This window comes from Barbus barbus (genome assembly GCF_936440315.1).
Source record: "Barbus barbus genome assembly, chromosome: 10".
NCBI classification, from domain to species: domain Eukaryota; kingdom Metazoa; phylum Chordata; class Actinopteri; order Cypriniformes; family Cyprinidae; genus Barbus; species Barbus barbus.
The window spans coordinates 14,434,246-14,454,382 of NC_136738.1; the positions used below are offsets into that span (position 1 = coordinate 14,434,246).

Consider the following 20,137-nt stretch of genomic DNA (forward strand, 5'->3'; position numbering starts at 1 on the left):
TGCTATTTCTTATTTTTACTCCTTTACTATTCACATTAATATCAAAGTATAACACACATCTATTAATGTGACTCAAGCAGCTGAAATCCCAAAGCATATTAACAGATTTGAGATTCAAAATATATTTTTTCAAAATCAAAATTTCATTTTAAAATGTATATAAAGATATACGCTGAAAATTATATTTTTACACAAAGGCACAAGTTATTTTCCAATATTTTAAATAGCCTACAAACTATATTGAAGTTCATTCAAATAGTTTTGCAGTGACAAAAAAAACTTTAAAGTACAAATAATTATGAAAGAATTAGAAAACACTTATGTCACACTTTGATATGTCATCTACTAAATAAATTTATCATTAACTTTTATTAAACAGTCATAAACAATTTAGACTGACAAAAGTCCTAAAATGTCCTGCAAGTAGTATTCTAGTGCTTGCTTTATACCAAACTGACATACTGACAAAGGAGTCACTCTGTAAACTATTTGGCACATAACAAAGACATAAGCCAAGTGTGTAAACTAGTGCATTCTTCTGCAACTTTCAAATGAAAAATTACCACGCACTGTTGTGTTTGTGTATATAACAAATAAATGCAGAGTTCAGTAAACACAGGTGGTCTGTAATTGCGTGTTCACAGATCAAGATTTCGTAAATTGTCAAAGACGCCCCCTGCTGACATTAGGACACATTTACACTCCTTACTGCATATATGCGGGACGTCCTTTATGCTGACTATTATTATTTATAATTTATTTTAATAAATTGTTTCTAAACAGTATACGGTTGCTGTTGGCTCATTCATCGCACTATAACTAGATCAAGTCAAGTGTGCCCTTTGTCAACTGCACATTTTGCACATTGTAAGTCATATGTAGCTACTGTAGAAAGTAATTTTGCATACTATGCACAACATGCATACAGCATACATTAATTAGTAGTATGCTATTCCAAACTTAGAATATGTCAAATGTGAGAAAAGACCCCAGTGCAACGATTCAAAACAGCTGGAAATTATAATGATCCATTACTCCTTTCCTGTCTGGAAATACAGGCCAGTATTTACATTTTATCAGGATATAATCATGTAGCATACAGTGGGGTTCAAAAGTCCACTTGTGAAAATGTTTCTATTTTGCAATGTTCTGCTTTAATACAGGTTTGTTTGTTTCCATTACAGATTATATTTTAAGCATAACAATTTTAGTAAAACATTATCACAAATCGCTATTTTGAATCCTAGATTTTCACTCTATATTTTCCACTGTATATCAGACAATAAATATTATTGAAGAATCATATCAAATAGGTTTTGGTAAACAATTTATTCTCAAAATTAGAAAAGCTGATATAAACTTAACTTAAATAATACATTTGAACTGCATTCAGTGTGCCTAATAATGACTCTTAAGTGCAATGATTACGTCACTGTTTTCTGATGGACATTTCCATCTTTTGGTTCATTCCTCCATGTTCTTGCCCTTTTTGCCCACTTTCACATACACCGTTGTGAGTACGACAGCTGTCACCAAGATCAGTCCACTGGTCACCAGGTATGCTATGGGCAGGAAGTAATTCTGCCCACCAAACCAGGTCACCATTGAAATCACCAGCTCCTTCTGACCTCTAAAGGGCTCGACAGGAAAATCTGGAGTTATTGGTCAAGGCAAAACCTAGTTACAGGAAAACAAAACAAAACAAATGCAACTGATAAACATAATCTCCTAGAGATAATTCACCCAAAAATAAAAATTCTGTCATCATTTACTTACTCGTGTTGTTCCAACCCTGTGTGACTTACTTTCTCTGCAATATGTAAAGAAGATATTTTGAGAAATGTCTTTGTTTTTTTGTTTTGTTTTTTCATGCATTATAAGACAATGGTCACCAAAACTGTTTGGTTACCATAACAATATACTTCAAAACATTTTGTGTTCTTCAGAGTAAAGTAAGTCAGAGGTTTAAAATGACATGAAAGTGAGTTAAAGATAACAGAATTGTAATTTTTTTGAGGAACCATCCCTTTAAACAAAAAAAGTCACATTGTGAATATGTAAATTTGTCAGCAGCTGTTTAAATAGGTTTTGTCACCAAAGCCTGTCAGTGCTGTTGAACAATTTCCTTCCATTTACAACTAATTCTGTTCTCCATCAAGCAAGGATACTGTAATTTATAGAGAGGGTGTAGTTGCCGGCAGGCAGGCCTTCAGTGAAAGGCCCTTGAGCACGATTGAGAACCCCATAAAGCTTTTTAAAATTAGGGAAGGCCGCCTCTCTCATCCAAACAATCAGGTCGTCGTTTATAAAGCCATTGTTGTTCGAGTCTGTGTCATCCAGCTCATAAACCGGATGCTGCCAATACAAGGGCCTAGTCGTGCCTGAGAACAAATAGAGAGACAACAATGAGAAAAACTGCCACATATATTCATAAACGTGTGGTGTATGGTGTGTAGCCTACCTTCAAAGGCTTGTTGGAGAGTGAATGTGTTGTTGGTCGGAGGGTTACGGAACTTGACGTTTTTGTCCGTGTACCAAGCGATGCCCTTCCTGTAAAGTGGAACTAGTATTTCTGGCCCATCCGTTGGATTATACATCACTGTTAAGGAGTCTAAAAAAAAAAAAAATATATATATATATATATATATATATATATATATATAAGTCAAACCAAAATTTATTCAGACACCAGATATATATATATTTTTTAGTAGTGGGTGCAGGACACTATATTTCATTGATGTAAGTGAGGATAGCAAAATAAACTGTGACATATTATACTCAAAAGTTCTTCATACTGTGGACTACCAGTTAAATTTATAATAATTTGGAACCAAAAATTATTCAGACATCTGACCTGACCATGTTTTACTTTCTTTAGCCATAATTGCTAATGTGACCTTTTTACACCACCCACTGCACAGAATTATGCATTGCTTGGAAATTGGTTGACCTAAATTGGTAATATTATCTAATTGTGTACTTAAATTTAACAGCAGACAGCTTATGGCAAGCCGTTTTGACTTTTATTCCTTCACATGATATGAAATCTTGATATCAACAATTAAATTTTCACCAGTTAAAATGCTTCAAGAATTTAATTGTTGATATTTTCACTAGTTAAATGTCACCATGCCATTCAAAATCAATTGTTGATATCAATAATTAATTTCTTACTAGTTGAAATTCCAATTTCACATCAGAAATACAATTCTTACTAGTAAACATATTCTTGATATCAACAATTGATTTTGAATGGCAGCCTATGGTGACATTTAACTAGAGAAAATACAATTACAGATATCAACGATTTAATTCTTGGTATCAAGAATTAGCATTTTAACTAGTGAAAATTGAATTGTTGATATCAAGAATTAACATTGTTACTAGTAGAAACTGAATTGTTGATATCAAGAATTCATATCCTGAGAATGAATAAAAGTCAAAACGGCTTGCCATAGACAGCTATTCAATCTAATTCATTACTTCTATCAAAGTTATCTGACAATATCAAGATGAATTTATTCTGACACAGTTTAACTCATGAGTTCTTGTCATATTTTATGACCATTTTGTAAACTTTAGCGAATAAACTGTGATAATGTGAGAAATGTTGAAGGTGTCTATATTTAAGCACAAACAGCGATTAAAACGGACGGCTTATTGGCGTACTTGTAACATGGGTCTTACCATTGAACATGCTGTTGGCCACGGCACCGCAGGGGGTAATGGGTATTCTGTTTGCATCGTAATCGAACGGAGAGCAGAATGAACTCGGTGCCTACGTGAGCAATAACAACATCTTGTTTGTGATAACAGTGCTACTAATGTGAAGCGTAGTGAGAGATCAAATAAAGACAGACGTTATTTTAATCAGTGAGTGGGAGGGATGAGGAAAGAGCTTGAAAAAGGGAGTGCAAACAGAAGGGGAGTGAAAGAGACGTCGAGCACCTTCAGGTTGTTCTTCCTCCCCACCATCTGTGCATCATCGCGGGAGTCCATGTACCTCCGCAGGTTCTGATGAAAGTTCCTCAGACCGTAGTAAAAGAATACATCGCCCTGAGGGAGACGAACTACTACATCATGTTGAAAGGAAACACGCTGATGACAAATTATGAGGTTCACAAGATTGTCTCGTTTAAATTAGGCAACAAACTTTTTTAATGACTATAATCTTTGGGTCTTCTCTTTTTTATAAGAGGCTGTGTTTTAAATGGTCTAAAAACTGAAGCATAAAAACTTGCCATAGAAAATTATTGGTGGAAATCGTTTTGTACGAAAACTACAATGGACATCTATTGGGCAGAATACAGCTCTTATTTAAGAGCTTATGTATTCAATAATACAACAAACATTATCAATGTTAAAAACAGTTGTGCTGCTTAATATTTTTGTGGAAACCATGACACTTTTTTTCTTTTCTTTTTTTCAGAATTATGCAATTATGCCCTGCCACTTTCATGAATAGAAAGTTGAAAAAAATAAAAACTTTTTTTTAAATAAAAATGTTTAGTAACAGATGTCTTTATTGTCACTTTTGAAAATTAAGTTTATCTTTGCTAATTAATTAATTTCTTAAAAAAAAAAAATCTTGACCCAAAACTTTTGAAAGGTATTGTATAGTCACTCAGACCCACCAGAAAGGTGTTTGGAACGTAGAAGCTGACTGTGCATGTGCAGGCTGTTCTGGAGTCGATTGCATGCTTCCTCAAACTGAAACACCGTTCACATGTTCCAGCATTGGTGTAGTCCACCTATGCAGGGAAAAAAATTTAAATAAAACAATATGAAAGTAAAATGTGGCTGGCTACATATGACTTACAATGTGCATGGCCCTCAGTCATTCTATAATTCATATATGAGTTATTCTATAATTAAGATATTTCACATCAAGAATAAAGTGTAAAAACAACATGATTTCCCAATTAAACAACTATTGATTTCAATTTAGGCCTATTTTAATCAGTGTATCAATTTTGATATGAAAAGTAATATTAATATATATGTGTGTGCATTATATATGAAGAGTTCATTTGCAAAAACATAACTCCGTTTTTAACAATTCTCAGAAATAATGTTTTTTCATCATGCATTCTAATTAATCTCAATCAAACTGCAGTTGGGTTATTTTGACTAGGCAAAAAAAAAAAAAAAAAAAAAAAAAGTACTAAAAAAACAGCACAATAAAAACATGATTTTTGAAAGTTTAAAAAAGTTTTTGCAAATAAACTCCACATATATAAGATGTGAGAGACAGAATATTAAAAAAAAAAAAAAAAAAAAAAAAAAAAGAGAAAAATCACATTGTATAATTTTTGAATAATTAATTTCCGTTTTATTGCATGAAGATAAGTATTTGATACAATAGAAAAATACAACTTAATATTTGGTACAGAAACCTGTTTACAATTACAGAGGTCAGACATTTCCTGTAGTTCTTGAACAGGTTTGCACACACCGCAGCAGGGATTTTGGCCCACTCCTCCAAACAGGTCTTCTCCAGATCTTTCAGGTTTTGGGGCTGTCGCTGGGCAACACAGAGTTTCAGCTCCCTCCATAGATTTTCTGTTGGGTTCAGGTCTGGAGACTGGCTAGGCCACTCCAGGACCTTGAAATGCTTCTTACGGAGCCACTCCTTAGCTGCCCTTTTTGTGTGTTTGGGGTCATTGTCATGCTGGAAGACCCAGCCACGACCCATCTTCAATGCTCTTACTGAGGGAAGGAGGTTGTTGTCCAAAAGCTCACAATACATGGCCCCATCCATCCTCCCCTCAATACAGTGCAGTCGTCCTGTCCCCTTTGCAGAAAAGCACCCCCAAAGCATGATGTTTCCACCCCCATGCTTCACGGTTGGGATGGTGTTCTTGGGATTGTACTCATCCTTCTTCTTCCTCCAAACACGGCGAGTGGAGTTTATACCAAAAAGTTATATTTTGGTCTCATCTGACCACATGACCTTCTCCCATGTCTCCTCTGGATCATCCAGATGGTCTTTGGCAAACTTCAGACGGGTCTGGACATGTGCTGGCTTGAGCAGGGGGACCTTGTGCACGCTGCAGGATTTTAATCCATAACAGTGTAGTGTGTTACTAATGGTAACCGTTGAGACTGTGGTCCCAGCTCTCTTCAGGTCATTGACCAGGTCTTCCCGTGTAGTTCTAGGCTGATCCCTCACCTTTCTCAGGATCATTGATACTCCACGAGGTGAGATCTTGCATGGAGCCACAGCCTGAGGGAGATTGACAGTCATCTTGAATTTCTTCCATTTTCTAATAATTGCGCCAACAGTTGTTGCCTTCTCACCAAGCTGTTTGCCTATTGTCCTGTAGCCCATCGCAGCCTTGCGCAGGTCTAAAATTGTGTCCCTAGTGTCCTTAGACAGCTCTTTGGTCTTGCCCATAGTGGAGATGTTCGAGTCTGATTGATTGAGTGTGTGAACAGGTGTCTTTTACACAGGTAACGAGTTCAAACAGGTGCAATTAATACAGGTAATGAGTGGAGGATAGGAGGGCTTCTTAAAGACAAACTAACAGGTCTGTGAGAGCCAGAATTCTTGCTGGTTGGTAGGTGATCAAATACTTTTCATGCAATAAAATGGAAGTTAATTATTTAAAAATCATACAATGTGATGTTCTGGATTATTTTATTTTTTTTAGTTTCTGTCTCTCACAGTTGAGGTGTACCTACGATGAAAATTACAGATCTCTCCATTCTTGTAAGTGGGGAAACTTGAAAAATCGGCTGTGTATCAAATACTTATTTGCCCCACTGTATATAGCACATACATATAGGCTATTTCTTGTTATCTTCTGTATTTTATAAAGATTGTTTAAAAAGAAAGTTCATAAAAAGTTCACCCCAAAGCTATGACATTCTGGGCTGCGTTTCCTAAAAGCAGTGTAAGCTTAAGCTTCATAGACCCATTGAAACCAATGGAGTTTACGATGCTTTTGGAAAATGCAGACCTGGTCTCTACATATGGCTTCCGTAGCAAGCAGTGCTAATAACAAATAATACAAATGACTCATGGTCCATTGTAGTGAATCAGCTACTTAAATTAAACAACTAAATCAAATTATTTAAGTTGCAATGGCTTTGGTCTTTATCAGTTTACTATTAACAGTTTGGCTTTTGACCACCAGCCTTGATGAAAAATATAATAGTAGCGAAACCAAGATGTTAAATGTATCAAATTACATATGTTAGGTCTATTACAAGTAAAAATAGCACAAGAGCTTGACCAACACACGTTAAGAACACATTATGATCACTCTCTGATGGATTTGTGTCTTGCGTCCAGTTGTTTTCCACAAAGGAACACATCTTCCTGGTCTATTTCTCCACTTCCTGCTGTCTCGCAAACTGGCAGATGATAAAAACGTCTAACCTTCAGTTCGTATGTGTTCTCAACAGTGATGAGGAGCCATATGCCCAGTAACAAGCACACGAGAGAGAGGATGTAGAAGGTTGGCAGCACGGTCTGTGCTGTGAGAGATGGAGACCAGGCGGGTAACCTCTGCTGTTTAAACGCGGAGTTATCCGGACGCCTCGACAGTGGCCCTGTACCTGCCTGCTTCTTTCCCATCTCAGACTCTCTAGAACTAATAATAAAACAACTTCACATAAGCAAGTGTTTTCTTTAACTGCCACCGAAGGAAGTTTTCCCAGTTCCCAGTGTGACTGAACCTTTGAACCTGAAGTGACTGTTACTTATTAACTACAACCACTCCACCTTATACACACACAGAGCTGTTCTCCCCGTCCTTAGCTCTGACTGTTAAACTTCCCCAGTGCTCCACACATTCTTTTCCATCAGAACGGAGTCTCTCCTCATTCCTGGACTCTGCCGTAATGTGTGGGAGCAGCATCTGGGTGAATGTGTGTGTGCTTGGTGCCTGAGTTTGTGTGTTGCAACAGAATATTGCAATAAGCAGTAGGTCTGTATCCGCAATAAAGTATCAACAGTCTATCATGGGAGGGGCTCCTGGTGTACAAGACAAAAAAAAAGGACAAATGATTTTGACCAATCAGATTTTTGTTTTATTTATAATCAGAAAAACATTCACACAATATAGTTTTTCTTACAGCAGACATATGGAACGACTATACATTGCAATAGCTCTATTACACATCGAACAAGTAAATGAATGTGTAAATAACAGAGAACAGAGTATCTGTTTAAAAGAGTCCTATTTTAACTGTTCCTTCCCTGCAGCTCTGAATTAGACCATGGTCCATCATTTTCAGCAAGTCTCCTTTCACCTGAAACAACAAAAAATAATTCTAGCTATTTTTTTTTCAGTTGTCACAAAATAGTTCAAATTGAAGGTGATTTAAATCAAAATGAAGTTTAGTTTTTCCAGATATGAACATTTAAAAGTTAGCCTTTCTTTTCCTTTTCCTTGATGAAACTACTGAGCATTGTAAAAAAAAAAAAAAAGTCCAAGTCATTCAATATGTCCCATTTCAACAAGAAACATGATGACAGGACAGAAACTGTATTCAGTGTTGTCATCATCACCACCCATAATTTAGGCAAAACCTACATTAGATCTCAATACATTATTAGATCATTACATATTCATTGCTCTCAGGATTACAATTCTTTAAAAATATCTTTGTAAAACATCTTTTAATTCAATTATAAACAAGTCCGTCCCATCTGAAAGCAGCACAAATCAATGTTACCTCTGGTATATCCACCATTCTCCTGTGCTTCTGGTCTCGGTAGTTCCAGTCCAGAACAAGATATCTTAGTCCTTGTGTAGTCAAACCCTCTAGAGCACAAGGATCACAAGTCAAGTCAAGCAAAAAAAAACAAAACAAAAAAACACACCTTGTAAAAGTTGGTTAAAATAACAGATTTTCAAGAAATGTGCATCAAAGCAAACCTTTCTCTAACAGAGCACAAATTCTCCCAGGAGTTCCAACAGCAATATGGGTCACACCTTTACTCAGTAACTTTATCTGTTCATCCACCTTGATGTGTTTTGCGAACAGCTTCAGCACTTTAGCTTGTCCTTTGAATGCTATCAGCTGCCTTAAACACAAAGAGAGGGGGAAAAAATCTAACGGTTGAGAAGGCAACGCTGTATTATTCAAAACAGGACATCTGAGACTCACTTAATGAGATCAATCGTCCTTAGTGCAGATCCGCAAATGATGAGCAACACCACTGATCGGGTCTGGGTGTGCTGCTTCTGTATTTTTGCCCACTTTGGACACACTGAAAAATATTAAGTAAAAAAAAAAAAATATATATATTAAGCCCAACTTATAAGAAAACAAATGTCATACATTAATATTTAAGTTGTTGATTAATGTGTTAATTACCAAAAAACAAACAATTTACTCATTTTGCAAAAAATAATGCAATAATCACAATTACACCATAATAAAGCCCTCTGAGTTGTCTGTAAAATATACTTTAAAAGTTTGGGGTCAGACAGATTCTTCTGAAAGAAATAATTACTTTTACTCAGCAAGCTTAAATTAAATTGATCATAAACGACAGTAAAATAAATAAATGCTGTTCATCTGAACTTGCTATTCATGAACGAATCCTGAAAAAATTGATCACAGTTTCACACAAATATTAAATGCATAGTTCATTCAAAACTGAAAAATCTGTCATCATTTACTCACAATCAAGATGCCCCAAACCTGTCTGAGTCTCTTTTGTTGGTTGAACATAAAAGAACATGAGAAAAAAATCTATGGAATTCAATGGCTAACCAGAAACAGTTTGGAAACATTCATCAAAATTATCTTCTTTTGTGTTCAACAGTGAGTAAATAATGACAGAATTTTCAGTTTTGTGTGAACTATCCCATCTACAACATTGATAATAATAAGAAATGTTGATTACACTTTATTTTAAAGTGTCCTTGTTATGAATGACCTACATGTACTTAATATATGGTTAGGGTTAGGATTAGGGTTTGGTTTAGGGTTATTTGCATGTAATTATGCATAATTCATTGTTATTATAATATTAAGTATATGTAACGTGTAACAAGGAAATCTTAAAATAAAGTGTTACTAAAATGTTCCTTGAGCTCCAAATTAGCATATTATAATGATTTCTGAAGGATCATATGGCATGAAGGACTGGAGTATTATCTGCTGGAAATTCAGCTTTTTCAAAACAGGAATAAATTTCATTTAAAACATCATCATTATTATTATTATTTAACAATATTTGTGTTCTACTGTATTTTTAATCAAATAAATGTCTTGTTGCACATAAGAGACTTCAAAAACACTGCCTCCAAACCTTTTAATGTAGGTGTAAATTCTGCAATAAGGAAATCTCTGTGCATATTCAAAATGACAGTCAAGATGCACCTGGGTGGACATTTTTGGGGGGGACAGAAACTGAAAAAGTGCATAAAAAGGTATTTCACCTTCTTTGAGGTAGGAATTCAAGCTATGTGTAAGGTCATTAGAGCTGAGGAAGAAAGACTCTGAAACAGAAAAGCAGACAAACAAAATCAACTTCCTTATTCAGATTCAAATGAAACCAAACACAAACATGCATTAATCGACCCACCGCTTAGCTCCAGTTCCTCCTGCTCAATAACAGAGCGGGTCTGGCTGTGGTGACTCTTCAAAAGGCTCATAAGGTCAGCTGGAGAGCCCGGCACAGGCTCTGAGCTCGTCAGCACATCTGTGATAGTTTTCTTCTTCTAAAGACAAAGGAGAATTATGCAACAATAGCATGTTTTACAGCACATACATCAGGGGCAGAGACAGTGACTAGAAAAGGAATGAATGAATTCAGATAAGCTTTGTCCTCTAATATAATTTAAGAGGCGAGTTTCTCTACACAGTAAATGTTAACCAAAATGAGAAATGAGTAGTCAAATTATGTTTAGTCAAATCAAAGCAAATCTGAAGAAAGTTTGCTCTTTTTGTCCCTTTTTATCAAGCATAAAGTGAAAACTATTGTGAGGCACCATACTGAACTGGGCAAAAGAGTTTGACATCTACAGTAACATTAACGACATGTGAATCATAATTATCACCTTTCTTCTCTTCTTGTTTTTGTTGGACTCCTTATCGCCCTTTTCCTCTGATCTCTCCTGTGTGATGAAACATTCTTTCTGCAGGGAAAGTAAGACAATCTTTACTTAAAGATGCCCTGGTTCTGTTTTTGCTCACAAGACCTTTTGTCTCAAAGACATCTCTTTGATGAAAAACTTAAATGCCTGAACCCAAGAAAAAAATGACTCACAAAGTCGAGGTTTCTACATGTTTTGAAGTGCCATGTTATGCTCATTTACAACTTCATAATTTAGAATACATTTACATGATTTAAAGTTAAAAAACACATTGTATTTCTCAGTTTCGGGCTCTTTAAAGCCTGTCTTTCTGAAATATCCAGTCTGCTCTAATTGGTCAGCTGGCCCATTTTGTTGTGGTTGGTCAACTGCATAGTGCTTTAGTGTTTGACAAAGTGAGCGCTTCTTATTTGAACATACTTTTGGGACTTTTCACTTGGCAATAAGTTCCATTTGAAGCCTACAAGCAAAACCCTTTTAAGCAAGCTTGAATTTTGAATCTTTAACTCATGTGTAATTTCTGTCACTCTAGTATCACTAAACAGAACTGCAAAAATGTATTATTATTATTTGCATATCTGTCAACAACAAAATGGAAAGCTCTACCCCAAACCAATGCCATTGGTTAAGCCACACTTTTTCAGTGAGTTTGATTCTGGAATTTTCCCATTCATTTTTCCTATTGGGATTTTAAAAAAAATCACAGTTAAAGGGGCTATAAGCCATAAACTACTACGCCAACCAACTAAGAGGTAAATCAAAACATTACAAACTTATCTGAAAATAAGTGTACTTAATGGCTATAATAAGGGAAAGAACTACAATTGCAAGTGACAGTCAAATTAAAAAACAAAATATAAAATGCAAGTTCAATGCAATATATGCAAATATTTAACTAGTTTGAGAGCACAAGGAGACTGACACGATTATGTAATTCAAAGTGCTTCACATGAGTGGCTTTCTTTTGGCTAAGTTATTGTTCACATTTAATTCTTCTATGGAGAAAATTAATGGGATTTTTACTTCTGGAATCCAACTATCACACACTATTCTGACAGAAAATATTTTGAATGGCTTCACAATCTTCACCACCAGTAAATCTGTTTGTATTACCTGAACTGTTTCCGTCCTCTTCTTTTTCTTGGTGTTGTCTTGAACCTGTTTTTCACCCTTCCTTTTCTTTGATGTAGATTTCTTTGGTTGTTCCTCTGCAAGTGGCTGTGTGTCCTCCTCTACCCTTGACACAACTGTGAGAAAGTAAAGTTTGCAAATAAATGACAATTGATTGAAGACCACAAAAAGTCACAATGCACATTAATAACACCAAATGAATTTATGTAATCAGATTCCAAAAAGTACTTGTAATTAGATTAAATTACATTTTAAAACACTCATAATCAGACTAGTTATTTTTTATTGATTATTCATACAATAACAATACATTATTTATAATTTATTGATTCTCCCTAATTCCTCTTTTTCATCTTTTAAATGTTCCTTTCTAAAATAGCCTAATGCTTATATACACTGAGAAAGTCTTCCAGTTTTGTGGACATTCACACAAAGTCCAGTCATTAGTCAGGTGGCTACACAGCATTTGACCAATGGATTTACAAAAAGCATTTCAGGTTTAAGTGTTTAAACATTGCATCAAGTACTGATAAACACATTACTTTTTTTATTTAAATGATCACTCAGTGGGTTAACTTATTTAACCATGTATTACTGTCTTTGGAAGGCTTTAGGTTGATTATACATGGGGCAACTTTAGGCAATGTTGCCGTCAACGGCCATCCAGATGAGACACAGGGCCCACAAGATTGAAATTTGTTACCCATTCTCAATGGGAAAGTGCCCAAGCAACATTGCTCAGAAAAAGTTGTCTGGCAAAATTGCTCAAAATGTTGCCCCATGTATCATTAGCCTTCATCTTTCAAACACATTAAAATGCACAAATTCACGTTATTTCTTATTTACATGCAATGCAGGTATTCCCAAACTTTTTGGTCATCTGAACCTCTTTCAATTAATATATTTATTGAAGCCCCACCTGAGATTTTAAAATAAATATTTCAATAATTAAGTACCACATTTGTATGTTTACAATTTTCTGACATCGGTTAATGTCACACGACATGCAGGTATTAAACAAATAAAAGTTTTTTTTTTTTTTAGCAAGTGTTTTGATTTATGTTATTTTAAAATTATTTATTTAAATTTAACATTTTTATGATTTAATTAATTATTAGCTTTCATTAAACTTACAAACCCCATTTTGGGAAACCTTGATGTAATGTAATGGTTAATGCAATTCATGTTGTTAATAGCAATGAAATATATTTCCTCACTCTTTGTATTTTTATACGAATATGTTTAAATCCATGTGATAAAAGAGTTTGGTCAAAAGTAATCATAAAGTAGTCTGATTATATATCACCTAAAATGTCTAATGTAACAATTACTAACTACTTTTTTTTGTCATGTAATTTGGAATTCGTAACGGACTACAATTTGTAAGTAATCTGCCCAGTTTTGTAACTAAAATACAAAAATTATTTACATGGAAGAAAACTACATATCCCAAGATGCTCTGCGAGCAGGTTCAACACGTGTTTTGAGTAGTCTGAATGTAGTAAGAGATGTTTAGCCATAGATCTGTGAATACACAACTAACCAAGTTCCAAATGCTGCTCGTTTATTGACAGGAGATTCGTGTTAGTTACAGCTGAATTTTTAAAGATCTAACAGAACCTTGTTAGGAAGAATACTTTAGAGCACTACAGAGTGTGCACTGGCACAGCATGCAGCTTAAAACCGACACGCGCAGAGCAAAAAAAAATATACATGATACAAACAGTACGCTACAAAGTATAGCTGAAATAAACAAGACTATGTAGTTTCACATAATGAACATGTTTGCTACCTGAATTGTCACCCTGCGTCCACCACTCGTCTCCCAAATCATCAGCCATGTCTCAAACCGCAATCGCATGCCTGGAGTTTGCGCACAGCAGATTCGCCTAGGCAGAAAAACTTCGCGAATCTACCGACAAAAACAAGAGCATTGAAAACAAAATCGACCGTCAAATAAAATGGTTTTCATAATACGACTTTTATATAATTTGAAGCAAAAAAAAAAAACATTCGAGTACTACTAAATATGTACTTTATTATTTTCAGTTATTTGATTGATTGTTGACTTGAGATTTTAATTTTCAACCCAAAATACGTGTAAAAGTAACTGAGACTTTTTTATTATTTATTTATTTATTTTCGTGTAGTTTCATTAAATTAAATGCGGTATTCAGATTAAGTCTGAACCACTAGGCGGCGCTGAGTCCTATAAAATTATAATTATCACTCCGCAGGGTGTTTACGCTCTCTCTCTCTCGGAGTATGTACTGTATGTGTGTGTGAATGCTGGATGGTGTAGGATCATTTAAAATGTGTGTGTGTTCGTTCGTTCGTTCCACTTTCCCTCACACTTGTTTGACTGATCATAACTCTATTCCTCCTTTCTCATTCCATGCCATTCCAAGCGCGCGCGCGCACACACACACACACACACACACACACACACACAAGAACGCGCACGCAATTACTTATTCATTACAAACATGAATTAAAAATCTCTGTTTCCCTTCGGCGTACAGCACTGAAAGCAACTTCACAGGCTGTTCATCTAACACAGAGATCACTTGTTGTTGACCAAAGATGGAAATGATTTTGCAGAGAAATCCTCTAAAGCCATATCTAATTATTCAAGAGCAGTTGGCAACTGAGAGAAGGTTGCCTAGCAGTTTGTTTTAATGCTGTTATCCCAAATACTGCGGAAGATTCTCTGAATTTTACAGTAAAGACCAAGTTCTTATCATGAACTGCAGTTGTGCAGCTGCATTTGTGATTGAATTAAGATTATGCTATTTCAACTTGGTCCATGAAACGAGGAATATTTTACAGCCTTGACTTTCAAGTGCAACCTTTAAATACACATTTACATGCACACTCACACACAAAAAGAAAGAGAGAAAAAGACCCTCAACATTGTAATTTGCCCTTAATTACAACCATTCTCTCTCATTGTCTCCTTTCTTTCTTTCTTTCTCTTTCTTTCTTTCTTTCTTTCTTTCTTTCTTTCTTTCTTTCTTTCTTTCTTTCTTTCTTTTCTCCTTGAGTGATCCTTAGTAACAAGTAGGTTCTCGTCATGGCAACATGCTCTGAAATAGACTGTGAAGCTGCGTTGGATTCGAGCCGCGGTGGTCAAAAGACTGATGGAGTGTGGAATGCGTTCAGTGCATTATGGGATTCATTGTTTCTGTAGATTTTCCATGTTATTAAGAGCTATCCTTTGGGTAACAACACTTAAGGCCCACGGGAGCCTAATGGAGTAATGCAGCAATCAAATCAATTTTGAGTGCAGATTGTAGTCACTGGCATGTTACATTTTGTAATTTTGCTGACGCTTTGATCCAAACTGACTTGCAGTACCTAACCTTATTACAGGGGCAGTCTCTCTGGAGTAACCTGAGGTGGAGTGCTTTGATCAAGAGCACAATGCTTATAGTTCATAGATCACCCCATTGTGGAGTTTGAATGTGCGTGATTCATTTAAACGTTGCTTTACAGTATAACAATGCTCTTGCTTGTATGATATTTCTTTCCCTACAACAATTATATAAATATATAAGTTAAGTGACATTTCAGGCATAATGTGACCACTACACAAGTGTAGTGAAACAAAATATTAGTGCAAATAAGCTGTTTACTGTAACCAAGAGCTCAAGGTTTAGTATGACCCACTGTCCCCCAAAACTAAATCATATGGTTGGAAAAAGTATATTTTTATATTTACAGCTATTATTATATAACTATTAAATAGTTATGAAGTAGTGAAGACTTTTTAATATTTAAAAAAAAAAAATTATTGTCTCTTATGTTTACCAAGGCTGCATTTATTTGATCATAAGTTCAGTAGAAACAGTAATATTGTGAAATATTATCACAATTAAAAATAACTGTTTTCTGTTTTAATATATTTTAAAATGTGGCTTATTTCTGTGATGTCATCACTGAATTTCCAGTCTTCAGTGTCACATGATCCTTAAGAAATCATTCTAATATGCTTATTTGGTGCTCAAAAAACATTTTGTATTATTATCAATGTTAAAAAATCAGATGCTTAAAATCTTTATAGAAACCGCGATACATTTTTTTCAGGATCCTTTGATGAATATAGAGTTCAAAAGAATAGCATTTATTTAAAATCACAATCTTTTGAACCATTATACATGTCTTTACTGTCACGTTTTTGCTTTATTGACTGACTTTTATTTATTTATTTATTTTTTTTTTTTTTTACATTCTAAACCTCAGTTAGTAGTTAAATAAATTTTACAAAAAAAAAAAAAAAAAAAAAAGCCTGCAGGTTTCTTAAAGGGATAGCTCTGAAGTGAAACTTCTCCCATCATCAAAATTCTGAAGATATTTTGAGAAATGTCTCAGGCCCCATTTACACCTGGTATTAAGATGTATTTTCATCGATCTGATTGCAAGTGGACAACACTGAATATGTTTGTCACTTTTGACCACTTACATTTGACCGGATTGCTTTAGAAATACTTACGTGGTCAAATGTCTTCGAACAGCCACAAAAGACTGTCTCTGTGCTCCACCTACTTATCTAACATTTGAAGATGAAAAATGTAGGAAGCACAATGTTCTTCGCCAGTTCTGATTTCTAACATGCATCCACAGCTTTTGGCGTGGTTTTGTGGCTGCTGCTCTCCTTATTTTTTCTGTTGTCGCGTTTATATGTAAATTGGGCCCATCTGAAAAAGCCCATGCATTTTTCCGCCCCTCAAAAATGAGGACAGAAGTGATTGAAAGCGGACAAAAGAGACAACTTAAAACACTCTGTAAAGCCTGAAAGAAGGTCAAACTTGTATGGAACAAAATGAGGGTGAGTAGCTGATGACAGAATTTTTAGGGTAGACTATTTTTGGGTAGACTATACATTTAAGAATACAATGAACCTTGTTGGCTCCATGCTGTTCCACCGCTAATATTGCCTATTCTGTGGCCCAAGCAGGCCCTTCCTTCAATCCAGGCACCTCATGCAGTACATTCCATGGTACGGCACCAATCTGTGTTTGAGTATGGGTTAAATATGCATAACAAGTACAACTCCCAGTGTGGATGTGAACTTTACATTGCAGTGGCCTATTTAATATCAGCACGGCATATGATGCATCTCTTATATATGTGCGCCTTATGTAACATTACGAGAGACAGGGCTGTTAAGTTGGCTGGAAGTTGCAGGCGGATGGTGCAGAGGGTTTTTTTCATCAAAGGTTGAGAAATAACAGGAATAGGTCATACTAGAGTAACTAACAGAGCGTTGAGAGCCCCAATTTAAGCATGCGGTTTATGTTCTGAGCTGAGAGTCCTTACTCAAACGCAGTGCTGACAAATCCAGGTCAGCGCTTCTCACTTGGAAATGATAAGAGTTTATTGTGGCTGGAGATTCGAGCGCCGCAAAAAAGTAGGAAACAACGGCCGCAATTGCGTTCACGAGGCACAGAATCTCCTCTGCGTTTTTTGAATTGTCATCGTCACCGCTTGTCCTCCTCCCTGTGATGATGATTTGAAGATTAGAGGGCAATTTACTGGGTCCTCATTTGAAAGAAGAAAGGTGATTTAATGCGGCTTTGAAAGGCAACAATAAAATCTCTCTTTCTAATCATCCTCGCTTATTTTGCTCGTCTTTTTTCCGAGAATTTGACCTTGATCTATTGTGGCGAGGCAGTGTGCGTTGATACAGACGCAAACACACTCAAACGCATCTGCAATATAGACTGTGTGGGAGCTCAAATGGTGGCAATTTGTGCAGCTATAAGCGATTGGTTGACACGGAGGTGCTGATTATGGGGTATAAGTGTTAGGTTCCGATGGACCCATCCACACTGATGCCCTGATTATGGATAATTTACCCCTACTGTGGCAGCATGGGACTCTACCCACGCTCCCATTCTCTCTCTTTCTTTCTCTCTTTCCTTCGCTTACGTTTCGTCTGATATCAAAGAGAGATGGAAAGAAAGGTTGTCATCAATTCTTTCGATTCCGCTACCATGCCAGTCGTTTCTAGGGTAATGCAGAAACTCATAAAGCCACTATTGAATTGAATATCTGCAGTCTAATATTCCTTGACAGACCCATGAGGTTTTTCTCTATCCTTCCACCCTTATGAAACGTGATAGCGAATAACATAAATGACGATAGATCAAATATCTCTGGTATGCTAGATGGCACAGGCCTTTTTCTTTCGCCTTTTCCGCATCTAATATATAGCATCCAGAGTATGTCTATAAATTACATGGTGTGTGTAATATATAATCTAGCCTAAGTGTGTAAGAAATGGCCTGCAGATCAAGCACAGAATGTAGCGCTTCACATTAAATCATTTATGGAGTCTGCATTCAAACAGGCCTTGTGGAGGAAACCAGCTCCAAGTGCATACATCATTTAGCGAAGCTTCGCGCACACGGTGTAACGACATCTCCTTTATATGTGCGTTTCAACACATCTTGAACTCAGTTCAAATATAACGTATAGTATTTTGCCGGGAAAGGCCAATGAATACGCCCACGTCATCTTGTGTGTTACTCGCACGGGAATGATCTGCCCACAGTGACACATGCTGCCGTTAGTGTGTGGTCGAATACAAGGACACAGATTTCTGCCATATGGACTGTGAGGCTTAAGCTACAACTGGGTTAAAGATGATTCTAGATGTCTTGGAAGAAATGACTGGCAAAACAATAGCACTTGTATGACGAAGAGACCAGTTTAAACCGGAATGAATTCCCAATGCTGGTCTGGATTGTGGACATCAGCCCACCAGCATCAAAAACAACAGCAGTGCTAGTCTCTTTCTTTTCTCTCCCTTCAGCATTCCCTTTATCTTTTTATATCTCCCCCGAGCGCTTCCAGCGTCATTCAATAAAACGTGTCAGTCCTGCATTCTCCCAGATGCAATAAGTCTTTGATACTGCAACCCTTCCTTTCCATTAGAGTGAATTCCTGTTTATCAATACTGCATTTAAATGCTGCAATCAATAAACAAATTATTCACCGAGTGTGGCATATCTCTTCCCTGCTGTCTCACGCCGAATAGTTCATTAGTCCATGCCAATGCATTCTGTGGTGTGGAAATATTCATACACGCACACACAGTATTGACTAAGCATGAGGCCAAAAGCACACTGCTAGTTTTGACATTAGTGCTGTATGCGATATTTGCGTACATAGTTAAAAAGTATTTCATCACTCTACAACTCAGTACTACCAGTGTTCACAAAGCAGCATGTGGCAGGCATGCAAGAGTGATGACAGGACCTGTCTTATTTAAATATCATTGTAAGATTTGACAGTACCAGCCATGTCAACAAGTTGATTTATTTAAGTAATTAGTGTGTGTGTATATACTGTATGTGTGTGTGTGTGTGTGTGTGTGTGTGTGTGTGTGTGTCTGTGTATATATGTATATGCATATTTACAAAATAATAATTAGTAGAAACAGTTTGACATTTTTTACAGTGTATATTACATTATATTATAATGTAATATTTTATAAATATTGTGTATTTATAGTATAATATATTATATTATAAGTATAATATAATATATGTAATTTTATGTTCTTTCTTTTGTCAGGAACTTTTTTAAAACATCGTGATTTGCATGGTTATTAATTAATATAGATTTTACATCTCAGATAATTTGATCTTGGACAAGTTTGATGAGAAATATTTGAATGAATTTTGAAATCTCTGACTTTCGATTGCAGACTTTGGTATCCTGGCAGATCTGCAATATTTGTAAGTTAACTGTGTAAAGCTATAGTTTTTGTTATTATCAGTCGATTATTGACAATATTGTAGTGACCTAGTAACGTAATAATGGTAAATTTGCAATGTTTGCTATGGCTAGGTACATGCCAAGACTTGCCATGGTTTGCTTGCTAGCAGTAGGCTATGATTCAACATTGCTAACTCGTTTGGTGGGCTCTGTGTGAG

The 20,137-nt window shown here is 35.8% G+C and overlaps 2 protein-coding genes across 3 annotated transcripts; both read right to left on the reverse strand.

Moving 5' to 3' along the window:
* Positions 1-1,318: 1,318 nt before the first annotated feature.
* LOC306876123 (cell cycle control protein 50C-like) lies at positions 1,319-7,772 on the reverse strand. The gene is made up of 7 exons (XM_079427077.1): positions 7,388-7,772; positions 4,638-4,754; positions 3,952-4,059; positions 3,691-3,781; positions 2,462-2,611; positions 2,169-2,381; positions 1,319-1,652 (listed from the first exon to the last, which is right to left on the reverse strand). The coding sequence occupies exons 1-7, from the start codon at positions 7,583-7,585 to the stop codon at positions 1,465-1,467; spliced, it is 1,065 nt and encodes a 354-aa protein (XP_079283203.1). The 5' UTR covers positions 7,586-7,772; the 3' UTR covers positions 1,319-1,464.
* A 249-nt stretch (positions 7,773-8,021) lies between these two features.
* LOC306875740 (protein CMSS1-like) lies at positions 8,022-14,100 on the reverse strand. Of its 2 annotated transcripts, none has more exons than XM_079426453.1 (9): positions 13,987-14,100; positions 12,177-12,310; positions 11,028-11,105; positions 10,553-10,688; positions 10,407-10,466; positions 9,124-9,226; positions 8,949-9,040; positions 8,689-8,777; positions 8,022-8,262 (listed from the first exon to the last, which is right to left on the reverse strand). In XM_079426453.1, the coding sequence occupies exons 1-9, from the start codon at positions 14,033-14,035 to the stop codon at positions 8,179-8,181; spliced, it is 825 nt and encodes a 274-aa protein (XP_079282579.1). In that variant the 5' UTR covers positions 14,036-14,100; the 3' UTR covers positions 8,022-8,178. The 2 variants fall into 2 exon arrangements, with proteins under 2 accessions (XP_079282579.1, XP_079282578.1); XM_079426452.1 differs by having other exon boundaries at positions 8,892-9,040.
* Positions 14,101-20,137: the final 6,037 nt, after the last annotated feature.

Bases quoted from the DNA above. Each gene is read 5' to 3' on its own strand.
- LOC306876123 (XM_079427077.1), bottom strand. From the start codon at position 7,585: ATGGGAAAGAAGCAGGCAGGTACAGGGCCACTGTCGAGGCGTCCGGAT. The intron at 2,612-3,690 runs GTAAGACCCATG...TTTTTTTTTTAG, and splicing joins GGCCAACAGCATGTTCAATG to ACTCCTTAACAGTGATGTAT. The intron at 2,382-2,461 runs GTAGGCTACACA...ATTTGTTCTCAG, and splicing joins TCTCCAACAAGCCTTTGAAG to GCACGACTAGGCCCTTGTAT.
- LOC306875740 (XM_079426452.1), bottom strand. From the start codon at position 14,035: ATGGCTGATGATTTGGGAGACGAGTGGTGGACGCAGGGTGACAATTCA. The intron at 9,227-10,406 runs GTGAAATACCTT...AATATTTTTCAG, and splicing joins GAATTCCTACCTCAAAGAAG to TGTGTCCAAAGTGGGCAAAA. The intron at 9,041-9,123 runs GTGAGTCTCAGA...TTTGTGTTTAAG, and splicing joins AGGACGATTGATCTCATTAA to GCAGCTGATAGCATTCAAAG.